Raw genomic sequence first — 27930 nt, forward strand, 5'->3', positions numbered from 1 at the left:
TCGCCTGCCGCACTTGAGCGCTTTATTTAGAGCCAAACGAGCCAGCTGCCCGCGTTTTCTGATCTCACGGCGCCCTCCTGTCAAGGAAGAAACGCGGACGATGATGTATGCTCACCCTGTAAAATCATTACTTAACCCATTAGCCGCCGAACAGTGAAATAACGCGCGTAAGTTGTGTAAATGCAATCTCAGTAAGGAATACCTATACATATTTAAGCCTTTAACTTACTCATAATGTATCTTTACTTTTTGCTAAGTGTACGTTTGCAATAAACGGCTTGTAACTATTATTACATTTTCAGATTGGTTTCAAATTCTATCGTTGTATCGATGATAGTCGTGTATCATTCTAGTATTAATGAAAATTTAACATTAATAAACATAAAAACACACACATAATACATTCATGCAAATTTTCTATGAATAATATTTGTGAATAATACACTAGAATGTTCTATAAATGTTGAAAATTGCCACTATATTCCTGTTAAAATTAGGCAAAAAAGGACGCTGTTTCGTCTGCTTAATGAATTAAGAATTACCCGAGCAACCAATGTCCTAATTCTTATGAGAGTTCACGCGAGAAACGTGGTGATTGCGTTTCATGTTCTGGACGTTTCTCTTCTCGTGGATGTTTCTTCTGCCTGTCGTACATTCGAGAAAGTTTCTTAGCCATGCACGACAAGGGGCGTGCAAAGGGTGACACGTTTTTGAAAATTATATTACGCAAGCAGCCTGATCTAAAAAAAACGTTTCTGCGTTTTCCGGGCTCGTCAAAGAAACATTAAACGATGTTGTACGCGCCGTTCGAATCTTTTGGATTTTCTTTTTTCTTGTCCTGTTTATTTTCATTACGGTTACACGCCACGCGGTATTTCGAGTGATTAAAGGGACTTTCGTGGAACAGCTTCTGGAGCAAAGTTACTAGTAACAAGTTTAAGACCATCAGTTTTGATGACTTATCTTTCCAGCATGACTGGCGAACACGTCTAAACGTCGGGAAAAATGCTTTTGTAACCGTAAGATTTTAAAGCAGGAAGCTAATGTTCCTAACATTGTAAAGATCAGTAGAAACTATTTTAATCTTTCTTCGTTTATACCTTACGGCACCGAATATCGTTTAGTCTGTGAAAAAATGACTTTTCATTAATTAATAATAACGAAACATATCTTTTTATGGTTTTACGAAGAGGATATAGTGCGCTAAAAGAAGACCAGTTTCACAATCCACAAAAGTTTTCTTGAAACATTGCAAGTCTTTTCGTTTATTGAAATAAGAGCAAGAAGGAGACAGAAAAATTCACAGTAACAGAGAATGAGCCAAGGATAATGCAGGTAGAACCAATAATCTAGAGATCATTACCGATTGTCGTTACGATAAGAACGTAAACGTAGCTGGAAGATTTAAAAGGACGTGTTCACTTTGTTGTCTCGTTTACGATGCCATTGAAGCTAACGTAGCTCGTAAACCAAGGAAACTGAACTGCTGCATCGTTGCACGGAATACGAAATGCCCGGTGAACCTTTTAAATTCCATCGGAACACGTTTAATTAGCACGTGCACCAATGTCTCGTGACGTCTCACGGAATCAACGAGCCGAGAAAACTCATCGTGCGACCAATTCCGGCCGAATGATCGTGCTATTTTCGCGTGTACTGTACGCACGTCCGAGATGACGTGACTGTGCCAGGCCGCTTCTTATTCGAGTCGCGTCGCGAATACGATGGTTTGTAGGCGAAATTCTCGAAATTGACTATCGGCGTGCCGCTTTTGGCAATTAGGAATCGTGGATACGTAGGTGGAGCTTTGTGACGACTTCCCTTCGTTACAGTGGTACACAGCTTCCCTTTTAAATAGAGGAATCTGGTGTGAATAATTCTTTAATTTTAGAATTTTTAGGTAATTCCATTATGGTTGGCCCATAGTTTTTGACAATCGACTGAGTCAACGATTATTCTTGCGTATGGGAAAATTTATTACATTTTATTATTAATTTTAATTATATATAATATAATTACAATTATAAAATTTATTATTAGTTTCAGTGCATTGAAATGTTATTTTCAAATCGAGAACAGCGGAACAATTTTTAGCGAATCTTCGAGATTTATATCAAATTTGAATATGAATGATTCTGTCTAGAATTTTTTAGACGATTCAGCTGATTGACATATCTACAGCTTCTGACGATTGAACCGTTTGAAAAATATAGAAAATTGAAGAAAGGCAGGTTAAAATTGGACAAGGAAAATTTAGAGTAAATTTTACTCGACCGAACCAAAGACAATTAACCGGCCATCCATCCCATAGGTCCATACCTGTTACAAGCTTGCTATTTTCCTACGCTTTGGTCCTCGTTCGTGCGCATAACCAAATTAACGGTTGAATAACTGTGTCTCTTTCTCTATCCATCTCTTTTCGTAACCATTCGAACGTTTAGATCCGCGAACCGTTCGAATGATTGATTACACGCCCGAGGATTGCTGACTTAAAAGATCATTAAAAGATCGATGGAAATCTGCGATGCAGCTGTGCAATGTTCCACAAAAACACGCGCAAACACCGAGAAAATACGTCACGTTATATTCCAAATACACGTGCGCGTGTAACACAAAAATCTCAGCCAAGTTTGGCCTCGGGAAAGGTGCTGAATTACCAGAGGAAGATACGCAGAAAGTTTCTATTCTGCGTGCTGATACGGCCGATAACAATAGAAGCAGTTGTTTCTACTTTTGGATCTTTCTTCCACAATGCACCGGATCAAACCTTTTCGAAGTTTATACGTAGCTTCATCCGATTAAACGAGATACAGCAGGTTTACGGAAGATCGCAAATATTCTGACGAAGTAGGAAATAATTTTATTATAAATAAATAAAGAATTATTAAAATAATTATTAGTACGAATTACCGTGAATGTTTGTCGTTGATAGAAATTTATAATTATGTGAAAACAACTAAAAAAGTAAAGAATATGAATAGAGTTTTGTTTCATCTATGTATTTAATATTATAAGGAAAATACTATACTCAGAATGTTTCATATACTTTTTAATATTCTGCGCATACCTTCAAATTTGTCGGAAATGCGTAAAAATCCTCGATTTAAATATTAGTATTTCTTGAAATTCATGCTTTCAAGGTCGTTGATTACAAAGCTACGAAGCAGAATAAGTAGAATGAAGAAAATAATTCCACGTCGAAGTGTATCCAGGCACCAGCTGTGTAAAGGCGCGTGCATCGAGTGTGAAATGTGGAAGCGCATGTGTGCGCAAACCGCGTGGAGAAGGACAAGATCGTGCAAATATCATGATTATACTTACCATAGCATCAGTTAGACGCGCTCCACCTTTAAAACAATCCATGCAGATCGCGTTGATTCACCCTCCTGTTTGAACCTTTTGATCGTTGGTCAATGCTATCGATCATTTTCTCGAGTATTGAATAATTGCACGATATTACGACGTTAAAAGAGAACGTGAAGGGGAAAAAGATCGAGCAAATGAACGAGGTCTTTCACGTTTCTCGACCGGATCCCAACAATATTTCTTTCTTCTTTTCTAATGGAAGAAAAGGAAAACGAAACTAAAGGAAGATCACTGAATAAAAATTCAATAGACGGAGAAGTCTAGAGGGTGTTCAATTTACATAACAATTTGCGCAGGGAATTAATTCGAGGAGGTTCTGTTGTCTCTTTACACGTGGGACCAGCAGTCGTGGAAACCGTACGAACGGAAGAAGCGCGGTTCGCGTTAAAAGGTGATTTCTCGCCGAGATAAAACGCCAGTGATTTGTTTTACCCTCTCTCTCTCTCTCTCTCTCTCTCTCCCTGCCTCACTCTTTCTCTCTCTCCCATCTGTGCGATAACGGTGGAAATTAATCAAAGAGCAACGTTTACAAGCGATTACGATATAACCAGGATTTCATAAGCGAAAAGGAGAAAAAAGCATATGTAATGGAAACGAAAGAAAGAAAGAGCAGAAAAATCAGACATATACAGAGTGTTAAAAAAGATAAGCGATATTCATGTGGTGTGAATTTGAATATCAAAGCAACGAAGAAAATTTATGTAGAAATAAATGACATTTAATATCCACCAATCTAATAATTTTACGCTAGAAATACATCGATACAGCCGTATAGAACGATAATGGATATCTAGAATTGTCTCGATGTCTAAAATCACAACACATAAATGTTACCTGCTTTTTTTAGCGCACTGTAGAAGAGCATTTTTTCACGCACCGATTACCGAGATACCTTTCCTGTTTTTTATATACGATTCTTATCGCCTCTCGTTGAAATCGTGAGAGCTCTCACAGAGATTATCCCGCAATCAGCAAAGTTAGAAGTGGAGAATGGCGAGAGGAACGATCCTACGAGTCTTTCAGTAAAGAAAACACGGTGATGCGAGCACGGCTTGATTTCACGCTGCTGGAAAAGCGATTTTGAATGAACTACCGCGGCCATTCGTGTGCGCTCGTTGTTTCTTATTTTCAGGAACAGACGATTCACAGCGAACAAGAAACGTCTTGTCTTTTCAAGATTAAAGGAAACTAAATAGAGTTTTTTCGCTGGTGATTCTTTCTTTGGTCAAACGAGATCCATCGGAGTTTCTCCGGTAAAGTAGCAAGTTGAGCAGAAACGAAGGAAGTAGAATAGGATCTTAGTCGGGCACAGAGAAACACAAGACGTTTCCACGGCCAGAACCGGGAATGCGAAACGATACATATCGGTGATTCGATAAACATCCGAGCTTCTATCTTTGAGCAGCGATATAACTTGGTTAACCGGCATGTACCGATGTTAAAATATCGAGCTTGTATCCCTGAAACGAGCCCAGAACAAAGGAATTTTACGATGGCGTTTAAAACTTTCCTCCCTTTCATTACGCTCGTAATATCTAACGGGCGAGGATTAGTATAAGGGAGACACAATCTTCGTGCGGGACGGAATTCTAGCTTCTCCAGATTGATAATAATCTATTCGGAAATTTATCTGAGAGCAGAGTTACGACGTTAAATATTAAAGAGGAAATAGGTCCAGTATACAGGATGCTTCGGTAATCGTGAAATTCTGTCATACCAGGAACTCGTTTCACAAATTGAAATGTAAGCAAAACCAGTAAATAAACGGAAATTTTATCTAAAGAGGCATAAAATTAATATCTACCGCTGATATGTACTTAGATAGTACAGAAACTGATAAGAAATCAATATTAGGTATGATATTAACGTTACTTGTAGACAGGGTGTGGCCTGTATCGAAATCTGTATTCGTCTACGACGTAATTAAGTACAGGTACATTTAAAGAATATTCTTAACATTCGACCTTTTCGAAAATAAATCCTCGTGCAAGAATATTTTATTCTTTATTTTCCGTTTATTTTTTTACTTTCATTCTCTAGAACCATCCTCGTCTTGATCGTACCTTCATTATTTGCACACCCTGTATAGTAAGATTTCCAACACACGAAACAACGCGAAACACAATCTTTTAGTTAAGAATAAGGGGGGGGGAAAGGTTCGATTAATTAAAGTTCGTGTACTTCAGGGACACGATTCATTACGCGAGGATCACGATCACAGCCTGGCCGAATATCTCGTAAGCATTCCCTCGTTTCCCGTAGTTCATAAATATTGAACGACTGCTGCTGCACACCCTCGAACAAGAACGTCGTTCGTTTAAATAATGGATGCTTGCCCGACGTTACGAAAGAGGGAAAGTCAAAGATACGAAGAAACGAGTGTCTCTCTTGTAAGAGAGTTCGGTTTCCGTGATGTTCGCGTGATGAATGCGAATTCCTGCGTCTAACGAATTAAGGCCGGCGTCTGGTTCTAATCGATCTACCTATCGAGAAATTATTTCGGGTCGTTCGACCTGGGATTCTTTTTCTGCTTACTTATCGTCCCTCGATCAAAAGTATCTTTTAATATTTTCAGAACTGTTATACGATTGAAATAATATTGTTAGTAATATTTTTCAAGCGAGCTTATTTGACGAAAAATTGTAAGATTATATTATATAGATTAAAGAAACCTATAACTTGTAACTTGTTAATTCATTAATGTTGATATTTAATAGAGATAATAGTTTATATATATAATTACAATAATTACAGTATAATTATATATAAGTTATATATAATAATCACAGTTACAATTACGATATTTCATTAATTATTTTGTAAAATAAAGATTGATCTGGATGCTTCTTTCGGACAATTAACTTCCAGGCTTTCGATACCTTTAAGCTACGCGTTCAATCGTGTCTGATCATTGACGTCTTGTTCCACTGGCGCTCAGCGAAATCTTTACGAATAAATGTGATCTGAAGGATCGTTTTGAAACCGGTTTCGTATTGTTGGATATAAACAGAACAGGAAAGAGGAAAGTACGAGGAGCAACAACTGGATATATATCGGACGAGAGTAAGATACTTTTAAGTTTAATTTATTCGATGTCTGGACGAGTAACAGCGCCCGCCGTGGAATATTTATCGAGTGTTTTCTATTTTCATATCGAATCTCGAACGATATAGACTAACTCACAAAAAGTATTTAAATACTTTCATAGGTATATTGTGTGTATTATAGAAAACTTTTTGAGAGAAATTTCATTAGTACCGTAACGAAACATAATTATCGTGATTATGTTGGCAAAAACATATATAGCAAACATAAAATCATTTACGATAGTGTTCGCACATCGTGTTTGCGTTCCCTTTGCGACCGACTTCGTTCGTGGCGTATTTAGTCTCAAATTAGCATAGCTATGTCAATTGGGCGGATCCAAAAGTCGACGTGAAAAATGCTTGTCGTGCGGGATAAACGTACCCACTGTGGGGCCGATAAGCGTCATCAGGACGCCTTGAAACACGAGGAATTGCGTCGCGGAGATTTATCGTCGCCAGAATGTATCAGTGGCCTGCTGGTGTTTAATTACCATCCTTAATTAACGCGAGGAATTCACGGAAGATGAAACGACACTATGGGACACCCGGTCGCCCGAGTGAAATTTATTTTATCATTCTTCATCGTTTTGAAAACGTTTCTAATTATCCTTTTTGTAGATTTTTTCCTTCTCTTCGTATCATTAATGTCATTGGGCTTGAAACAATTCGATAGTGTTCGTTCCAAATTGTATAGCAAATACAATTATATTAAAAGAAATATACGTTTTACACGTTGCGACATTTCAGCGTATGATTCGCGGCTCGTAAAAGATTCATTAACGGTACTGCAACGGTATTTATATTCGCATTCGCAATAATTTGTAAAGTAGCACGGTGATTAAGGCTAGAAAAAGTAAAATGGATAATAAATAGCTGTGAGAAGATCAGGACACCGTGTCGTAAATTAATACATCGTTCATTTTTTGTGAGCGTTAATAATACACTTTTTTATTCGTGTAGCAAGGCAGATTTTAAACGAGAATGAAAAATCCACTACGGCTCTGTCGGATTCCTCGTTGAGCATTAGTTACCGGCTACGTTATTCTGATCGCAACGCGCACGTCATTTGGCAACACGAGTGATACCGCGGTACTCGTACAACAATGTTATAAATTTACGTCACGAGGATTACATAAATATTTACGCGTTCCTTAGACTATTGGGACGTGTATAACGGTCTAATAATAATATCGATACGTTCTAATAACGGTTTACCTGGATTCCCCCATTAAAGAATCCCATACCGGTTGCAAATCATGACTAGAAACGGCGAGAAACGATCGGAAGCTGCCAGCCAGCGTTCATTTTTATTTTCAACACAAACTTTCGTCAATGAACGCGCGCCGGAGCCATCGCTAAAATTAGAAACAATGTATTTCATGGCTGTCGATCGGCCGTCGGGCGCAAAGTATTTAAAAATCTTATCGTTTCGAAGAAGCCTTAATGGTAGCCAACCAGAGATATTTTCGTTCGTTTTATTTTCTAACGTTTATAGAACGTTTACAGTGACAGAATACATGGCCATGTACGCGTGGCTGATTTTATAGACTCTCCTCTACGCATATAACGTACGGTATAGTTTAACGTTATATACAAGTCTCTCTCATGTTTGCCAGCGAACCGAGCTTCCGTGGTAACCTCTTATTACAAAATTCCCTATCTCACGAAGAAACGAGAGCTCGAAATAACAATTCTCTCAAGCAATAACCAGCAAACGTCGTTCAACGCTTGCCAACAGAATTCTAAACAGAAGCTTCCCTTGTCTTTTATATCTTCCTTTACACCATTCTCGTTTCCCATCGTCCGTTCTTCGCGGTCAAAGAAACGCTGACGAAGTTTAAGACTTCGAACTCTGGGAGATCCATCAAAATTCCGGCTGTTTCAAAGAAAATCAAACAAAATACGATTAGCCGACTCGGCGCGAAGCAGCTAGATCGTGCGTTTGGCATATTCCTTCTACCTTGATCTCCCCACCAGCGGTCACTTCTACCCCCAGACCTGACCGTTTTAAGCTTCTTGATCGAGTTAAGGCACTCTCCAAACGCCATTCCATTTCTCTCGTGGCACGTGGCCGACGCATTTATTTATAAATACCAATGCTACCGCACACAGCTGTCCGTGATTGTACGCGTTTGTATAACTGGACTAGAACAACGTGTGTATTTGTGTGTGTGCGTGAAGATTATGCGTAAGCTCAAGATGCTCGATCTTTGTCGTATAAGAAGAAGAAGACCGGGTTGACTCGCTATCAATTCACGAACGCTCACGTTGCTAATAGAGTTCTTGAACCTACCACGCCCCGTCAATATATCACGCGCGACTTTCACCAAGCTTTGACCTTCTGTCGCAACTTCAAACGTACTCCCAAGAAAACTTTAAGGCAGGTCGAATATTCGTAGAATGTCATGAACGTCCCGTGCTCGAGCGTCGTCGAGGAACAGCGCGGAGAAATTACGAGGGGTCCCCGCACGGTGTTTAGGGATTATATATGAAAATGGTTCTATATTTGACAAAAGAAATCTTTAACATTTTAAATAGGAAATTGGCTAATTTGTCGGTCAGAGTCGATTATACTCGTGGAAGCGTTAATGTTGCAGCGACAAATGGCGAACGACCGATCGGTGTAAACACTTGTTGCGAATCGATTGTTCCGTGTCGCGCTCGTTAATCGCGTTCGCATAACGAATTTGACTCTTGAAATTCGAGTTTCGTTCTGCGATATTCGAGTTTTCAGCGGGATTTTGTAACAGCGATGGTTCAATTTGTCTAGGTAAATTCTAGTTTTTACAAGTCATTCTATTTTCCATTGTAACGTACCACTGGAATTAACACAGTATACATTTAAATTATCCGTTAAATAAATCACCATCAATATGGAGTAGATTTACCGCAATACATTAGGGATTGATAGTTTTAGCAATCAAAAGTGGACTCGGGTAATATTGTAATTAAACTATATTCTGTAAAAAACGAGTATACCGATACTTTCTAACGACAATGTATACCTAGAAATAGTCCCTTGTTAGGCAAAGCTCAATGCTCGCCAAACGACCCTCGAGATCCATCGAAGAGGAAACGATGACAGAAGAACAACGGATCCGCCCGTCAGTTATAACCCCCCGGAGGACTTAGTCGACTCACGATGCAATTAGCCATCGTCGCAGGAGGAGCTCGTTTGCGCGACGAAGTCGAGCCATTCATCGAGGACAGTTCGGCTGCCTCGTCCCGGTTCACAAAGAAGGGAACGATTCACGCGTGGATAACGAAAGCTCGTATCCGCTTTTTCTTCCTTTGTTCTGTGTAGTTTTTCTCTAGTGAGCGTGCCGCAACCCTTCGATGCTCGCACGGCGTGCAAAGCCTCTCCCGTTTAACATCATAACGGCGGATTGCCTGTCGCTGATAAAACAGGCGTCACCTACTTTGTAAACTGTCGTCATTTCCGTTTTTCGAACGCCATGCGTCACGGTTTGTTGCGTGCCCGTGCGAAAGTAATCGTCCACCCGAGGAGAGTATGTCCGTTACAGTTTTAGACACGGCTCCTTTTTATGCGAACAATCTTCTATTTTTTTTTTTTTTTCCTCCGCCGCTTTACGCCTCCGCCTCCCTCGCATAATAGCTCACACGACTACACACGCGCTCTGTCGTCGTACTTAATTAATAGGTTTCAAATAGACTGACCTTCCTTCCGATACACGATTAACCGCGATAACGTCGGTAGATGGAAATAACCGAGATTCGATGGTCTAATTTTGCTTTTATTTGGCCGCTTCTCGATCGTCTAACGGCCACGAACCGCCAACGGTGAATAGTTTCGAATAAATACGGCCGTACGCGAGTCGAATGAATGATTTAGCGCCGATCGAGTAAGCAGACCATATGGGACTATTTCCACTAATACATCGTGCGAAACGTAGCGTAGGATTTTTGAAAAATTTTAACGATTATATAGAAATGGCAGCTATTTGAGGAAAAATGAATCAACCATAAACGTTACGAAAATATCAAATAATTGAGATATAAGAAACAATTAATAACGAGCTATTTCCACCTTATTTATAGAAAATATCATTCAATCACATCAGGTCAGAGTAATTGTACAATTTGATATTTCTGATAGCAAGTAAAACTAAAAGAGCAATCGAAGATACGAAAGTCAAGACTCGTTAGAATTCCATGAAAGCTTGAAACACGACCGCGAGAACGTACGTACGTATGAAGAAGCGAGGTCAGGTACAAAATCCGATCTGACAATCGGAGCTAGGTACGCTATAGCGTTGTACGTTCAGGTATCGTTCGAAAGAAACAAACAGATGAGAACGACAGGCTTGTGGGGTGGTTAGTGACGATCTGGTGGAGGCTGCGGACCGAAATACACTCGCATGGCCAATTCTTACTAGCACAGACGCGATTTTCATTGCACGTGCAACCAACCACCATCTTAGATGGTGGCCGCGCTATTTCAGGCGGGCGAGGCAGTGCCATGTAGCGAAACAGGATCGTACACCGACTTTTGTTTACCCGTCGACAACGAAATCTCTTCGAAGAATCTCATTTTTATCGTAATATCCATCACGATCGTGTAAATCGCTATAGAAACATGATCGAATATAATGTTCGCCTTTTGGACGAACTGGCATTAATTTTTAACAATTTTGAGGTTGAAAATAAAGAGAGCGAGGTTCGAGAATGGAAAAAAGGCAGACCACTGGCGATCAATTTTTCAGCGGCGAAATTCACCGATGATTATTTTAGCGCGAGATACCCGGCCGTTCCCTATCATGCCTGTGTCGAATGAAAGTTTGCGTGGCTCGATGGCCGCGATACTTCATGCACGACGGATATAAGCCAGAAAGGGTCTTCACCCTCGTAATCTATACGGAACAGGTTGGAACTCTCCTGTTCGCATGAGGAAACCGAGTAAATAGAGAACACGCTCGTAGTTGGAACTGTTGGAAGTCGTTTGATAAATAGAGGAACGACCCCGTAGTAAACGTTTTTAGGGACAATCAACCGGCGAACACCGACGCGTGTTTTAACGTTACACGCGCCTACGCGGTCACGTGCTTTTCAGCGCCAATTAAATCGCAGGAAGTTTGCCTTCCATAGATATCGCGAAATATGGGGTAATGTTTGCGTAACAGAAATAACATTCCACCGCCAAAAGGATAAAATCAGAAGTTCTTTAATCGCGTGTATGAAGTTGTATTTATCGCGAACGAATTTTGTAAAATATAAACGTTGAAGTTTCTTCGTGTTAGAACTACCAGACCAATTGACCATCTTCTTGGGCAATGGACACATAAGGTAGAATGGTAAATTGAATAAATTGCGTGGAAAGTTTTAGTTCTAGTTTTGTAATATTAGCTACGTTTGAATTGATAATTATAATGGTTCTTACGAAATTTCGATCTTCTTACATTAATAAAATAAAGAAAGATTTAATAATAATTCAAGTATTTATTTGCCTATATATCCTAGAGACTCTTTTTTTCATAAAGCTTCTGAATTCGTGATTTTTGATAAAAATTTTGTAGATTTACAATGCCATGCTTTTGGTAATTTGAATGATTCTTTTACGAAGAATATAAATAAAGCTGTTTTTTAACATTGTAATTTTTACATTATATTTATTCGTAAACCTTGTACCAAGGTCGAACTATGGACGAAGAAACGACCTTATCCTTGAAGACCACGCGAGAGCGAAACAAACTTAGCCTAATCGAAGAAAACGACACGGATAATGCCTTAAACGAGAGAAGCTCGAGTCGAAACGACAAAGTGGAATAACGGAAAAGCACGAAATTCGACGCTGCTCGAGTTCCACGAAGTGGAGCAAGCGTGTCGCGTAGAGAGGCAAGGGAAAAGCAGACTCGACGGAAATTCAATAACCAGTAAAAGTTTCCGTAACGGAGAGAACGAACGAACAATCTTTTTTTCTCTTTCTGTCTCACCTGCGAAAGATACAGACGGCTAGTAGATGAAACATTGTGAAATTAAAACCTCGACAATAATTAATATACGTCGTCGTTTAAAAATCACCAATCGATTAAATAGAATCTTCAATAATTAGTACTTCGTATTTTTCTTTACAATTTCGTATTTTTACTGCTTACTTGTGTATTTGTATAATATTTTAGTTTAACGATCAAAGCTTCTCACCATGTAAATCATGAAAGTCGTGTCTCTTAACAGCGTCGGTGAAATTTCAAAATGTTTTATACAGCGCACAGAATATATATGTACATGAAAGTTTTGTATGTTCAAACATTTCTAAGATCGTAGGTGATCCACTAGCTCAATGAAATTCAATTAAAAGAAATTCGTGATATTTACCTTACTACTACGATAAATAATATTTTTTCCACTCGTTCAGCCGTAAAAATATCACTTTTCCACGACGAATTCTTCTGCATCGTGAATATTGCAATATTCGCGTAAAAATCGTCAGAAGAGCACGTTGACGGGACTTTTTGTCCCGAGGCGTTTCCAACAGACGAACAAGAGTTGACCCGAATAGCTGAAACGGTCCACGAAACGTCTCTCGTTGCTACGAGCGATTTTAATCTCGGTCCCGTTGGGATTTCGTAGGACCTGTACTTAGGATAGGAACATCACGGAAGAAGGCAAGCTAATTTCCATAATTGTGTTAGAATTCGAAATGACGAATGGTCACGATGTTCCTCGGGATAAAGTAAACCTTCTTTGGATTTCCAACTAGGATAAAGGGTAACTAGCTGGAGACGAAGTACGTTTACCGGAGAAGTATAAATGAAATTTGATTAGGGTTGCTTAACGGTCTCTGAAAGTCTGCGGAGTTGCAATTCGAATAGCGCAGTTGCGACGGTATTCCGATAAGATTACATGAATTGTTGCATGCAGTTTCGAGATTGATTTATGACAAATTGTCGCAGATATGCTCCTACCAGTGTTAAAATATTTATATACAAATATTAGAACGCTTCTTTGATTTTATATAAGATAAGAAATTGGCTCAAGGGAATGATCAATAATAAGTGAGAATCTTGTGTTTATATGAGATAATGATTTACAACTTTTCGAAAATCCTTTGTAACTGATAATGCTACAGAGATTGATACTATAAAAGGCACAATAATGGACTAACAATCACATGTTTAACCTTCACAATTCCCTGGCCTTATTGAAAAAATGTTAAACGAATTAGATATGAAAGTTAAAGAAAAACTTGAAACTCATTATATGTACAAATGGAACTTCAAATATTTTTACCCACTGTATCTAAAATAATTATAAACGTGTAAACGAAGTAATCAGTTATAGATAACCTTATCTATACATTTGTACTCTGTACAGGATATATTTTTGCTATTCTTCGTTACGATAGGAAGTACTCTAAATCTCTAGAACTCTAAGTCATCTTACGCATCAACAGAACGACTTAGAACGCGCAGATTAATTCTAAAAATAAACTACTTTCTAAAATGGGAATATTATTAATGCTAGTAATATTTAACGAAAAGAATCGCATACGCCGAAAATTGTTCCAACCTTCTTTTAATACTAAGAAATATATATGTACATAAACAATAATTTATTAGAAACTATCAAAACTTAAGAATTACTGCCTAAATTTTAAAACGTCAGAGATTTTCCCATCGTTAAATAATCAAATTGTTAATAAGCAGATTCAGCATCTTTGTGCATTTCAAGGATATTAATAGAAATATAAATTTGTATAAACGTCCACAACATCTATTAATAGGTTCCTATTTCAGACTGTCTATCCTCACAAATAGAAATACAAATACGAATGTTCAAATACATGCAAACCTTTATATAGATTACATTTCCTTAATCGTATAATTCATAGAAATGTATAATCTCCATATTCATAAACTTCATCGAACTGTCCATTTTAAATCGATTTCTCAAAAATATACTTTACGTAGCCGTATCACGTTTTCATCAAACCTATAGCCAAACATTCGCGCGTCTCTGATTATTTGAAGGAATTCTTCCGCTCCTAATTATTTTTCAAGATGCTCACTGAAAAATTCGCTGTTTCATGGAACGAAGAAAGAAACGGAAAAACGAGGCTCGAAGAGGCACGAGAAGAATTTGAACCGTGGAGAGGTGGGATTTCGTTCACTGACGGAACAGAAAGAAACGGCAAGTGGTCGAATCGTGGGCGAAATTAATTAAAGGAGAAAAGAAGGAGGCACGGTTAGCCGCGATTTACGGTGGTGCAATTTCGTGGACCGGGCTCGCATCGGCAGCCGAAGCGTGTCGAGAAGCACGGCATGACCCACTTGCTTAAACGCTGGCGAAATAATATTCCGCTTGGGAAGGGAGAGTCGTTTCCATATGTACAGTCGGCTGCAATAATGCCGTCCGCAGACTCCATTTTCCGAGTCCTCTCTCCTGACCCTGGTACTTTTCTGAAACGAGGCTGGCTGCCGCTCTGCAATCGATCAGCAGACGAGCAGCTCCTCTCCTCTTAATGACCTTAGTAAATAGATAGATCGCGCGATAAATTGCGCCGTTAATTTTTTAATAGTCTTTAGCCTGCTGGCGATCGCGAGGATCGTCACGGACGATGATTACACCGCACGATCAACGAATTTGCGGCCTTACTACTGAAAATGAGCCGAGGTGTTTAATTATTAACGTTGATTATTATTTTCTTGTATTTAGGACTATTCTGGTTGATTGTTGCAATTAGAGGGCTGCCCTATATTAGAACAAAATGTTTCCTCTAGGTAAATTAATTTACAAAGAATTTATAAAAAATTACATTTTTTCGTGTTATAATTAACCGAAGATCTCCGTATAGGCAAATGCAGATTTTTTTTAAAAAACGAGATAATTACAGGAGAAACTTTCCTATGAGACTAGTGACATCTAGTGCCTTAATGATCAGATTCTACGGTAGAACCTCTCAGTAGATTCATACATTCAAGCGAGTTTTTTTTTTGTGTCAATTTCGCTTTCGTTCTAATCTAGAATCTCTTACTTTCCGTGTTCTAAAAAGATTATTAAAATACCATTGAAATAAAAATCCACGCTATATTTCTTAAAAAATTCTTAAACGTCCAAAAAGAAAAAATACGACTTGATGAAAATTAAAGTGAAAGAGAGAAAAATAAGTCAAAGAACGCCAAGGAATTATTGAGATAAAATTACGATAAAAAATGACGCGTATAAATAACGATTCTTTCATACCCTCGGTAAACTTGAGAACTAACGGTAAGAAATACCATTTGAATGATGATCATTGACTAGCTAGTTCTATCCTTGGTTTATTCACCATTAAACCCTTCGTCCATGAATTTCTATGTTTCAATCTGAATCCTTAATTTGATCATTAGAAAAACCTTCTAATGTTTTCGACCATTGTTCTTTGTAAAGGCAGCCGAAAAATATTTCCGCTATTAATAATCGATAAAAAAGAATTTTTCTCGCAGATGAAAAATATTGAACTCTGTAACTATACGATCTACAAAGACAATTCGATCGAAACAAACTCAAAGGACAGGAAATTTAATTGAAGATGTCTGTGCTTGAAAAAATAGTTTCCAAAAGTCGATGTCCAATAACTGAGAATCTAAAAACACATACGTACTATCGGAGAAACGCATTGTTGCTGACTGTACGAATCGAATCCGCGGGAGGTTGCTTTGTAATCACGACTGGCATAAAGGGAGAGAAGCATCACTAGCGTGCATCGTGGAACGACAAACGACATGCATCGTTCCCGTTGCAATCGCGGTACTTTGTTAATGCCCGACGAATACGGACGGAAGACTTTGATGATTATTGTTGGTCGAATAATGCAGGACTGTGCGAGGAACGGTGCAGAATGGAAACGCTTTCGAGTAGCTCGCTGCTACTTTGTTGATCATTGCGGCCTACTGAAAAGTGTTCATTGTCGTCGTTCTTTGTTTCCTTTCCTAGCGAAATACTTTTTCAGTGAATCGCGCGGAATTCGCGTGCTAACACTGTGGCCACGAAAGATAAAATAGACCGTAATGTAAATTCGTGAAAAAGTTAAATCGTTATACGCTTATAATAATAAGTTAAATCCGCGTAACGCTTATAACGCCACACAAAGAAGAAAAAGAAAGCGTATAAGAGGCGTCGAATAGGAAAATTCGACAAAGATTGAAAATTCTTCGACGAAAGATCGCGTGGTCGTTAATGATAGCCTTCGTGCGATGATCATTCAGCCGGTGCTAGATCAGCGGTCTGCAGACGGTCTACGGTATCTCATCGGCGTGGAATTTAGATTTTCTTCGAATGAGGAATGCACCCACACGTTATCCGGAATAATTCCATCCCTGAGTCGAACACGTAACACGTTTGTTCTCGCCAGTCGCGCGCCACTACGTGACTCATGCGAGACATTTTGAAACGCGGTCACGTTTTGGCAAAAACAATGCACCTTATTACCAAGTGCAAGCGTTCCCGGGAATTCGTCACATCCGCCCGTATGTAGCATCGTTCCTGGAACGTGATTTCCAGGACCCTGTTTCTAACATGAACCGGTGAACCACAAAGTTTCGTCTTTACGGTGGGAATATGTAAATTCCGCGGCAAAAGCGGCTGTCGGTAGTTGATTGGACTTGGTATATTCCAGGAAAAGGAAACGGGATACGTTTTAAACGAATTTGCAAATGTAAGCATATGTATATTTATCAAAGGATGGTAAACAGAAAAATTTGCTCGCGAGAAAAGATTTCAGTCCTTCCTATGGTTTTACGCTCGCGTTGATATTTAAAATGTAAGTGAAACCCTTATAATAGTCTACTGAGACTTTTTATCAACCAAACGTAAGAAACAGAAGCGAATACGAGTAGCTCGTTTATAGGTCAAATCAAATAATAAATAATCTAGCGTAAGCAATTTTATTATTCACTCCGCTATATGTGGTTACAAATTAAATTAAAAACGAGAGCTTATCGCAAGCTTAATCGAATGATTTGTTGTATAATGTAATCGATAAGAGAACGCGATATAAATGGAACTTTCAATAGACAGCGATCAAGAAAACCAAGTGATTAACGATAGGCTAATTTTTCATAGGCACGTATCAAGGTCAGTGGTACCACGGCATGAGGCACGGCTATGGCGTGAGAGCGAGTGCTCCGTTTGGTTTGGCGAGTCATTACAAACCGTCAAAGCACGTCAGGGCTTCCTTGACGTCTCTGAGGAGCGCGGACGATGGCGGGGCAGTGGCACCGACACCAGAACCGACCGACAGAAGGGATCGTCGTGTTGGTGACAGTAGGGGTGGTTTCGTGTTAAAAGCTAGGAGCGACAATCCACCGGCAAGGAGAAAGAGTCTCACGGAGAAATCCCTGAAGAAGGGCATTCTTTCGGTAAAGTGTAATTTTAATCCTTTCAAAATTCGAGGAAGATAGTGAGGTTTGAGACAGGTTGGTTTAGAAGATAATTGCAATTTCAGGGACTGAAGATTCGAAAGCAAAGAAGTACAGGTGATCTAGAGAAACATGGTACTGGAGGCAGTATTAGGAGTAATGCTAGCTCGGCATCGTGGATGTCGACAGAAAGCTCGCAGAGTCAGGCTTCGGCATCCGTTCATACTGACAGCAATGCGTCCTTCGTCATCGAGGTGAGATTCGTTGTGATATTTTGGCGAACAGTAGTACGAAAGAGGTTAAAACGGCTGAATAGTTTTCCTGATACAATTTTCCTTGAATAAGAACAATATTTCATTTTCAGGACGAACAAATGGACGCCTCGGTAACCGAGACGTACCTCGGCGAGTGGAAGAACGACAAGAGGACAGGCTTCGGTATATCGGAGCGTAGCGATGGCCTGCGATACGAGGGAGAATGGTTCAATAATCGAAAGTACGGATACGGTGTGACAACGTTCCGCGATGGCACCAAGGAAGAGGGCAAGTACAAGAACAACGTGTTGATCACCAGCCAGAAGAAGAAGCATCTGTTCCTTATCAGATCGGCCAAGTTCCGTGAGAGGATAGAGGCTGCGGTGAATGCGGCTCAAAGGGCGAGCAAGATCGCTCTTCAGAAGGCGGATATAGCGATCTCGAGAACAGCCACTGCGCGAGGAAGAGCCGAGTTGGCGGATACAGCTGCCGAGCAAGCGAGAGAAGATTCGGAACTGGCTCAGCAGACGGCGAAGCAATTTGCGCCGGACTTCCGACAACCTGGACTCGAGAGATTACGTAACAGGGAGATACCGAAGTACGTGCCACCACCTCAGGACAGTATTCCAGCGAAGAGTATTCTTCACAAGGGGGGCAGCGTGGATCAACCTAGTTCTACGCCTATGAAGAACCCGACTTCGGAAACAACGTCGGGAACAACTACGTCAGCGACAACCACGGCAAGTAACGTGATGCAGTCGATCAGGAGAGCCAGCATGAAGCCGCAGAGCCAATTGTCGCAAAATCAACTGTTGAGCAATCAATTGCCACAAAATCAGCTACCGCAGAATCAGTTACCGCAGAATCAGCTATCGCAGAGCGAGCTAGCGAATCAGGTGACCCCAGCTCAACTGGTGAACCAGCTACCTCTGAATCAATTGAACCAGACTACCTTGAGCGGTCAAAATCTTTATCAAACGCAGTACCCTCAGTCGATGGCTCAGAATCCTATTCAACAGTATCCTAACAGTATACCGAATCAGTATCAGCCAGTGAGTCAGTTTCAAGGAGGGCAATACGCTCCGCAGAATCAGTACCCTGTTCAAGGTAGTCCCTATAATCAGCCTCAATATCAACCTATGAATCCACCTCAGGGCGATCAGTATTTGTACCAACAACAACAGCAGCAAGTTGGACCACACGGGTATCAGAATATGCAAGGTTATCCTAGTCAGCAGGTAATAACACATTAAGTAGATTACTAGATCTTCTTTTCGATTAAACTGTGTAGGTTATATAATTTTGTGCATATATATCAATCCTGTTCAATTTCTTTTTAGACGTTACCGAATCAATATGGGCTAAGTCAAATGAATCAATACAACTCCCAGCAAATATATGGGGAATCGCAACAGCAACAATTACCACCCCAATCACAAACCCAAATTCCACAACAATACGAGCCTGATGGCGACGCAAAACGACCACCGAGTTCATCGAGTATACGAAGAAACAGCAGGGTTTTATCTCCCCAGGATCGACCCAATACCATCGGGCAAACGCTGAACGACAGGTCTCTTGGCTCATTGTTTACACGAATAAATTAATACAACAAATTCGATTAACGCTAGAAGTATCAAACTCGTCACATTGACGGAGTTAATATTTTTTAAATACACGAATAGTACGATTGTTAGAACCACCCTGTATATAACTATTTACTATAATCATGCCACTTCAATAATAATTAGATAGTACACATTATTGGTAATTCTAGCGTTAAGGATCTGTTGTATATTCTTCTTATTTCAAAGGATATTTTCTTAATTATATCGGTTCTGATCTATCATTTTACAGGCTAGATCATTATAAGAGGCCGCCCAGTCGTGATAGTTCCGTAGATCGATACGCTAGAGCGCATTCCCGATTGACTGGATCGAGACAGCCGTCCGTCGATAAATCCGTCACGAATCCATCCCTAGACATGCTCGACAGGTGCCTTGCAATTTGTCTGTTTCTTAGTTACAATATTCTCAAATCTTATTCCCTTCATTTATTTATATATATATTTATTACCTTCATTCTACGTCAAATGAAGTAAAATGAAGTAAACAATTTAACAATTTGTTATCCATTACGTTTACAATTAAACACTGATCAATAATAATGGAAACTAACATTCCCGAAATATTAAATCCCATTTTCATTCGTCAATCTTTCACGTCGCTCATCTGCTTATTCGATATTTCAATTTTTACGATATTAATTAAAAAATGTAACAAATTTTAATGTACCATTGTAATTATGAATTAAATCGTAGATTATTCATTCACAATCAAAAGTGGACTAGTAATAATAAAAGTATCAACGAAGAAATTTTAACGCTTCGATCTGCAAATTTAGATCTATGAGAGCACCGAGCGCGATTCGATCGGGTACACCATTAAACGGATCCGTGGTGGGAAGCGGTGCCGCAACGCCGACGTACGCTGCTTCGACTTCCGGTCAATTCGAGGGCGCCCTTCTGAAGAATCGTAACCTTGGACAAGATATTCTGCCGAGTCCAGGACAGCCTAAGCGTACAGAAAGCCTTTACGTCGCTCCCGGACGCGGTTCGACCGCATCCGGTGGCGGAGGCGGTGGCGGAGGCGGCATGTCGAAGGTGAGTCTTCCTTCTTTCGTACTTACTATCCACCACATAGATATTACATTCGCATATTCTTATGTCTCTTTACTTGTCACGCGACATCGATGTCCTTGCACTTGCGTCACGAGACCTCGAAAAGGAGCTGCGAGCTTTTTGGATCTGAACTTCACACGCTAATTTAGTCCTTTGTTTCTTTACATCTGTGTAACATATCCTGTTTAATCCGTTATTCGAATTGAAATTTGGAATACGTGATAAAAAAAGAATTTAAATTAATTTAGCTTTATTGTATCATTTTTGATCTAAATATATGAATTACACTATCTTCTTCGTTTGTGGTTGTTCAAATTAAGATATATGAAGTAATCCTTTTACATATCTTCTCGGATGTGGTGTCTCGTTATATATAATTCAATGATCCGGAATACGTTTCACGTGTTGCCCGCATCCTTCCGAGTATCATGAATGTTAAATCAAGGAAGATCCATATAGATTCGCTACTCCTTTTTTCATAGGCTTTCCCTTTAGTGTATTATTTAGGCCTTTGTCACGAGTCTATCCACCGAAATTCCCCGGGGATTATGTTTCTTCGACAAACGTTCGAGGAAGTTCCTTTCGGGAAAGCCGCGACGCGGAAAAAAAGGAAAATTTGTAAAAAGATCGGGAAATAGTTTCAACTTATTAAAATCGATTTCGTTTTAAAAGTACGTTCGACCGCAATGATTTTTCGACGAAACGCAACGAGACGCTTTTCCAAGAGTGTCGTTCAAAAATACCACCGGATGTTAAACAAGATAACAATCGTTCGCTGTTACTCGTTCATTCACGCTTCCCGCGAGAACATTAAGAATTTATAGCTAACTATCTCGCAACGAGAGAGAAAGAGAGAGAGAGAGAGAGAGAGTTTTCTCATGAAAGGAAATACCTTCGGGACGACGTAATCGTTTAGATGAGCCTCTAGAACGAGAACAAGTAAAAGGAACCAGAGTAGAATTTCGCTAGCCTCGTAGCACGATTTCATACCGAGTTCTCCGATTTATTAAAGTTTATTACTTCTCTTCTATAACGCCATTGCACTTTCGATTCTTACTTTTCAATTTTATATATACCATTATAATATATTCACTTTGCCTGCTCATTAGCCGCATCGTACGATCTTTCTCTGCTCAATCTCTAGAGACCGTAATGATCGTATCCTTCTTTCTTTTCTCGCATCTCAATTCCCGCTCTATAGTTTACATATAGCCATTAGTTAGCGAACGTAATTGAAGTAAACACTCCGAATTTTTTTACTTCTCTCCACGATCAAACTACTCGTTCGTCTCGTTAATTAACTTTCTCTACCACCAACCGAACAACGATTTTTATACATATAGTTGGAGAAAATGGTTCGAAGCAACGGTCACCATTTTTATACGAACGTCAAGCATTAACGTTCATCGATAGCTTTTACTCTTCGACCTTAACGCTTTTTAATTCGCCTTTGTATAATTCACCTTTGTATAATTCACCTAAAGATTATCTCCTCCCTCGAGCCAGAGTACATTAATTCACGATTATTAATCACGACCTTAACCCCGAATAACACACCCATGGATTTGTCCATCCTCGCCCAGGTGACGGGTCTCTTTATCTGTACCTTTTCTTCTCTGTCGATTTGTTTGTCTGTGTAACTGTGTGGCATTTTGTGCTGTGTTCTGTGCATGCCATCCCAGGACGCAGGCCGGACGGTCCCCGCCTTCGCCGCAACGTCGAAGGGCCGCGCAACCCTATGAGTATAAGTATTATAAATAAAATATGTACACACACACACACACATACACACACACACTGCGATAGAACCAAGCGCGAGCCGCGTCGCGTTTTATAACGAATGAGTCGAGACCAGTTTAAAGAGGGGCGGCGTTCGTGACTAGACCCTGAATTCCTGACGAGAACGAGCGAGAAGGGGCTGCTCGAGGGCAGAAAAGGGAGGTGGGTCTACCTCCTCCGATTCTATCGGAGAGAAAGTGTGGCCTGCGACAACTGATTATGTAACGAAGAATTAATTTAAGGGTTAAGATCAAGACATACCGATGGATCGTTTTTACGATTACCCTTACACGGTCCACGAATAATTCGTAGCCTGTATGTTGTTCAGTGTGATACTGTGTTTAGTGTTCGTTATAGAATGTAATGTTATCCGTAGGGCGTATAACACGTTATGTTCTAACTTATCATATGGCCACATAACAACAGCTAGTGTGACTAAAATGCATGCTTCTTCGCGGAAAAACGAAGCTAATATCAAGGGCAAAGAACTTTGCAGAATCTTTGCTTAAGAATCTAGGGTCTATTCACGACAAGAACCGCGCGCAACCAACAGTTTCTCGAGCTTCAACAATGCAACAAGGTTTAAATACATTCCAACCTCCATCGACCAATAATTATTACTACCCAAGTACATTCCAAAGTATCATACGTTCCAAAATGCGTATTTCACGCGATTGCTCGTTGTTGGACGAATAATCGTTGAATTTTGTTAACGCGGTCTAGAGGAGAATGGCCTAGCCGCTTCTCTAAACTCTAAGGCTTTCGCTCAGTCGTATCGCCAACGTTTTGATCGATCAAACACATTCGCTGGATGTTTGAACGGACTCGACTCGTTTGGTGCACGTGGTATTGTACATGGTTTAGCGAACGGGTATCTTACAGTTTACACGGGCATCCTGAGCGACGTGTTAACGGGAACAGAGACCGGAACCGTTGTTTGGTATGCGTCGAAAAAGAAAATATTTTCAGACCGACCATTTAGTCTCAACGATCGCGTGTGTGCCAGACAGGGGCATTAGGGTAAGGTTATAGCAAGAACGATTCTGGATGTTCTCCTTTGAACGATAAAATACTGTTAGGGGATAACATATAATCGGGAAGTATCCTTATGCAACGAGGATCGTTATGAAACATAAAAAAGGTCGACACAGAAAAACGTTGATGTAAGAAATTACAAACATAAAAATAATCCACCGTCGATTTGTTCTACCGAATAACTCGAAGTAAACAATCTATCATGAAAACAAAGTTGTCGTAAGTCACTGGTGACTACGCCATGGGTTGAACGTATTTCTTTGTCATAAAAGACCTTGGTGCGAATTGAAAGGTGTTTACTGTAGAAAAATTCTATTTGTATGACTTCTTTCGAGCATTAGTCATCACCGTGCTATATGGTCGCTCTTCGTAGCCTTACCCTAACACTGGCAAATCTTGAAATTCTCAAGGTGTGAATTAGCAAAGAACTCGTACCTGGTCGTAGATTGTTACTAGCTATTATGTAGGTAATTCGCATCCGTGATTGACAGCCACTTAACCCTTTCAACCTCTGGTACATAACAATTCCTTTACTTTCGTTTTTTTATGGTTTCGGTTAAAGGATGTAAGATTTGTGAGAGGTGAAAAGAAGCTCAAAAGCTGAACGCACAGATAAAAAGGTTCCTTCTTGGATTCGGTGTAAAATAGTATTATCGAGGCTGAAAGGGTTAAATCGAATTTGGGCATTGAACGATGCGGACAACGTTCTTTCCGCCTTCTCGTCAGAGACAGAGTTATTTTTCTATGAGAAGCACAATAGATGTAGTAGAATGGATGAACGAATATTTGCGAGAGTTCTGTCAGCTGATGCAGACGACCTGTGCTCGATTTGTCGATATTGCGATTCGTTCGACTACATAGCTTGTACGGGAGAGCAACAAGATGACGAAAATTTGTCGAAAATCGAGGTGCTTAGTAGATTGTTCGTTCCGACGTGGAAATTCTGGCGAAAGAAAAAAAAAAGAGAAAAGAAAAACGCAATATCGAACAATGGTACAGAAGTACAGACCCGGAAGCAAAGATATTTACGCCGTTAACGTTTCCAAAAAGGAAAACAGGAAAAAGATTCGTTTTAATTCTACACACTTTCGTTCGAGTGATCGAACGAAAGTCAAACTACTCGACCGATAATTCAAAACACAACCGTTTAATTAATTCTCTTCCTTTTTTTTTTTTTTCTTTCAATCTATTTCAATCGTCTTTGCTTTTTGTTTTTTCTCATTAAATCCAAACATCGAATACTTTTCCACTGAATGATCGATTGATCGCGATTGAATGTCGAACGATCGAAAACCGAGCATGCACTTACACACGCACGCAAATGATTTCAACTCATTCAACATGGTGTTACGTCCATTAAATAAGCAAAGTAACGTGTATGATGTTACGTCCATTAATTAAGCAATTCAAGGAATTCGAAAGGTAAGGTTCGCGCGGTGTGGAGGCGGGGACCGGTTTTTTTACAATTCTTTCATTCTACTTGACCGTGCGTTTCTTTTCCTTTTAACAAGCTTCGTACCTCTTTCTCGATTCCTCTCTGTCTCAACAAGACCCTATGTACTTCCTACCTCGAATTCTACGATCTGTCTCTCATCCGTCATTGTCGGATGTTAATTGTACTGTCTCGAATGCATTCCCCGACCCTTACGACCGACGAAAGTTACAGTCCCCCTTGTTCCACGTTTCACGTTTACTTGGCGACGATTACCAGAAAAAAATCTTGTTTTACCCTCCACCTCCACGCCGCTTGTTTTCTCCTATTTTTTGATCAGAAACATTATTTTTCTAACGCATGCTTCTATGACGTAGCGTCACTCTGTAAAGTTTATGATATATTGTACTAGTTCTACAAGATGGGATATATATACACATATATATATATATACATACACATATACACACATGTTATATATACATATATATTTCGTAGATATAAGTAAGAGAAAATATGTAGTGTGAGATAATTATTTAGGTAATAAATACTGTACGAATGGAAGACGATGATAACCCTTTCGAGATCGTAGGATTACCAACGGACGAAAGGAGAGATATTTTAGTGGAAATTGTGTAATAGCTGTTCTTAAATTTCCTCTTTAAGACGTAAAATGGAACATGTATCTAAAGAAAATCAAGTTTGGTGATATAATGGGAGACTCTGAGAAAGATAGATATTTTGAAGATTTAACTCTTTGACAGTATAATATTATAAAATGACAAAGAATTCAGAATGAACGGTTTAGAAAAAAATTATTTCTTTATCGTGAAGATTTCTTGCATTCTTGGTATTAAATACAAACAAAAACGTAACTTCAACTTTTCCTCGGAAATAAATATTGATAATTAACTAAATATAAATAACTATTAATCAATATCGATAATTACTTAATGAATGAAATTTATATCACTTGCTATATTTGATACCAAAGTCTTTCTCCTGTTAAATTGTAAAAGGATTAATATTTACATTGATCATATATTTGTTCCTTTTAAGTTACTTTCTAAGTTACTACTAATAAGTAACTTTCTAAGTTACTATTCTAAAATATCTCGAACGGGTTGATCTTTGTTACTCAACAGGCACAAATGTCGGTACCAAATGTGCATTATGAATACGTAAATTTAATTCTCGACGTACCTCTGAACACACATACTATTCCTCTCGTCGAAGTAGAACGACGCAAGGAAGTATAATTTTGTGCATTAGGTACGACCCTAAAAACATTAACGCGTATATGTATACACGCACACGAACACAAACACACGCGTAATAAATATATCAGGATTCTCTATTTTATTCACGGTTTTTCACAGTACAATTACGAAACGCTTTTTGTGCGCCACGTTGAATTCCTTAAAAGTACGACGCCAGCCTACGACGAACGAAAAAATAAAACGATACTTTTTGATGACGTTTAAAGCTTACTTATTTCGATAAAATATAACCACCGATAACAAACATTGAATTTTAAATGCGTCACGTTGCTCAAGGTTGTACACACTCGAAGTAATTAAGAATTTCTACGAAAATTTCTAACCCTTTCTATACGCGAACGAGATCAACGGCAAGTTTTTTACATGGAAAAAGATGGAAACTCGTTAAAGGCTTATTTCGAACGGAACTTTTTTACGAGAATTTCTCCATTCAACGTGGTTGCAATTGTACCTCAACAATGGTCGTGCCTAAAGAAACGAGAACTAAATAAACCAACGTAAAAGAGAAAAGGGAAAAAGAGGAAAAGATGATTATGACCTGAGATACAATCGAATGAAACCTGGAACCTTAGCGCGAAACGAGAATAATCTAGACGACGAAGCTCGGTTGGAATTGAACCTCCCCAAGTTCCTTGACCTTTCAAACACTATTTTTTATGCGAAATATCGAGCACCATCGTGGGTGTATCGTGAAGCTAACGTCGGGGTTGTTCAAGTGCCAAGTTATTCGAAAGTGTCTTTTCACGAGAATCTGAGATGCAACGTAATCCTATTGGGTACAGCACAAACGTTGAAATTTGATCGTTATCTCGTACTTAGTAAGCTCTCGTACGCGTAACAAAGTATTACGACGTGTTACACGTTCAACTATTTAAGAATTATCTATTTCTTTGGTAAATAATAATATTCTTCTTTAATAAATAATTGATTTATGTAAATATTTCTTAACAGAAAGAAACAATACGAAGTATTTAAAAAATATTTTTTGATATATTTGCACGAAGAATTCTAAGATGTTCAAATTGCGTTTGTGATTTACTCTGCAAAACGGTAGATACGATTTCGAAAGACACTGACCGTGGCATATAACCGGGATTTCACATATTTTAATATAAAGACAATTCATAGTGTTGTATTAGAGGAGAACAACGTAGTAGGAGAGTCCTTAGAGGAAAGCAGATCGATAAGCGAGAATAGCCAATGCACACACGCAACGATGTACTTCCAGGTTACATTTCGAGGAACGAGTTTACCGATATAGAGATATATTGGGACGAAACCTTGCTAATTACACAACGATATTACAAATGTTGGTTCGATGTATTGAATGTATTTATGTATATGATGTAAAAGCTGTTATTGGCCGACAGATTAAAACATGTCGATTAGGAGGATATCTAGTATTTAAAATTTTGAAAAACCTCCAACGTTCCTTGACCTTTTGCCTGCGTGAATTACAGATATCCCGATGAACTCGGATGCACATCGTCGTTTCTTATTGTTTTGCAAAAAGTACTGATTTCTCTATACCAATTTCGTTATATTTACGAGTAGAATGAGCGGAAAAATTCGATATCGTTTCGTCATCGTGGTAAACAGTAACCTTGAAATTAAATCGAAATGACAAAGCCTTGAAATATCTTGCTTCACGGTACCGCTAG

At 39.2% G+C, this 27930-nt stretch overlaps 3 protein-coding genes across 3 annotated transcripts in view; 1 reads left to right on the forward strand and 2 right to left on the reverse strand.

Moving 5' to 3' along the window:
• LOC139996068 (uncharacterized) overlaps positions 1-22435 on the reverse strand; it is a 68980-nt gene extending 46545 nt beyond the window's left edge. The window contains exon 1 of the mRNA XM_072020125.1: positions 22350-22435. Within this exon, the coding sequence (XP_071876226.1) occupies positions 22350-22420 (71 nt within the window). The 5' untranslated portion in view covers positions 22421-22435. The remainder of the gene's footprint in view (positions 1-22349) is intronic.
• LOC139996064 (uncharacterized) overlaps positions 1-27663 on the forward strand; it is a 45471-nt gene extending 17808 nt beyond the window's left edge. The window contains 6 exon segments of the mRNA XM_072020114.1: positions 17514-17809; positions 17896-18063; positions 18174-19636; positions 19921-20058; positions 20467-20725; positions 22426-27663. Of these exon segments, the coding sequence (XP_071876215.1) occupies positions 17514-17809; positions 17896-18063; positions 18174-19636; positions 19921-20058; positions 20467-20725; positions 22426-22485 (2384 nt within the window). The 3' untranslated portion in view covers positions 22486-27663.
• The window catches only part of LOC139996067 (uncharacterized), a 156346-nt gene that overhangs the window by 111461 nt on the left and 16955 nt on the right, over positions 1-27930 (reverse strand). The gene's annotated exons all lie outside the window — the stretch shown is intronic.

Source organism: Bombus fervidus, chromosome 17, assembly GCF_041682495.2.
Source record: "Bombus fervidus isolate BK054 chromosome 17, iyBomFerv1, whole genome shotgun sequence".
NCBI classification, from domain to species: domain Eukaryota; kingdom Metazoa; phylum Arthropoda; class Insecta; order Hymenoptera; family Apidae; genus Bombus; species Bombus fervidus.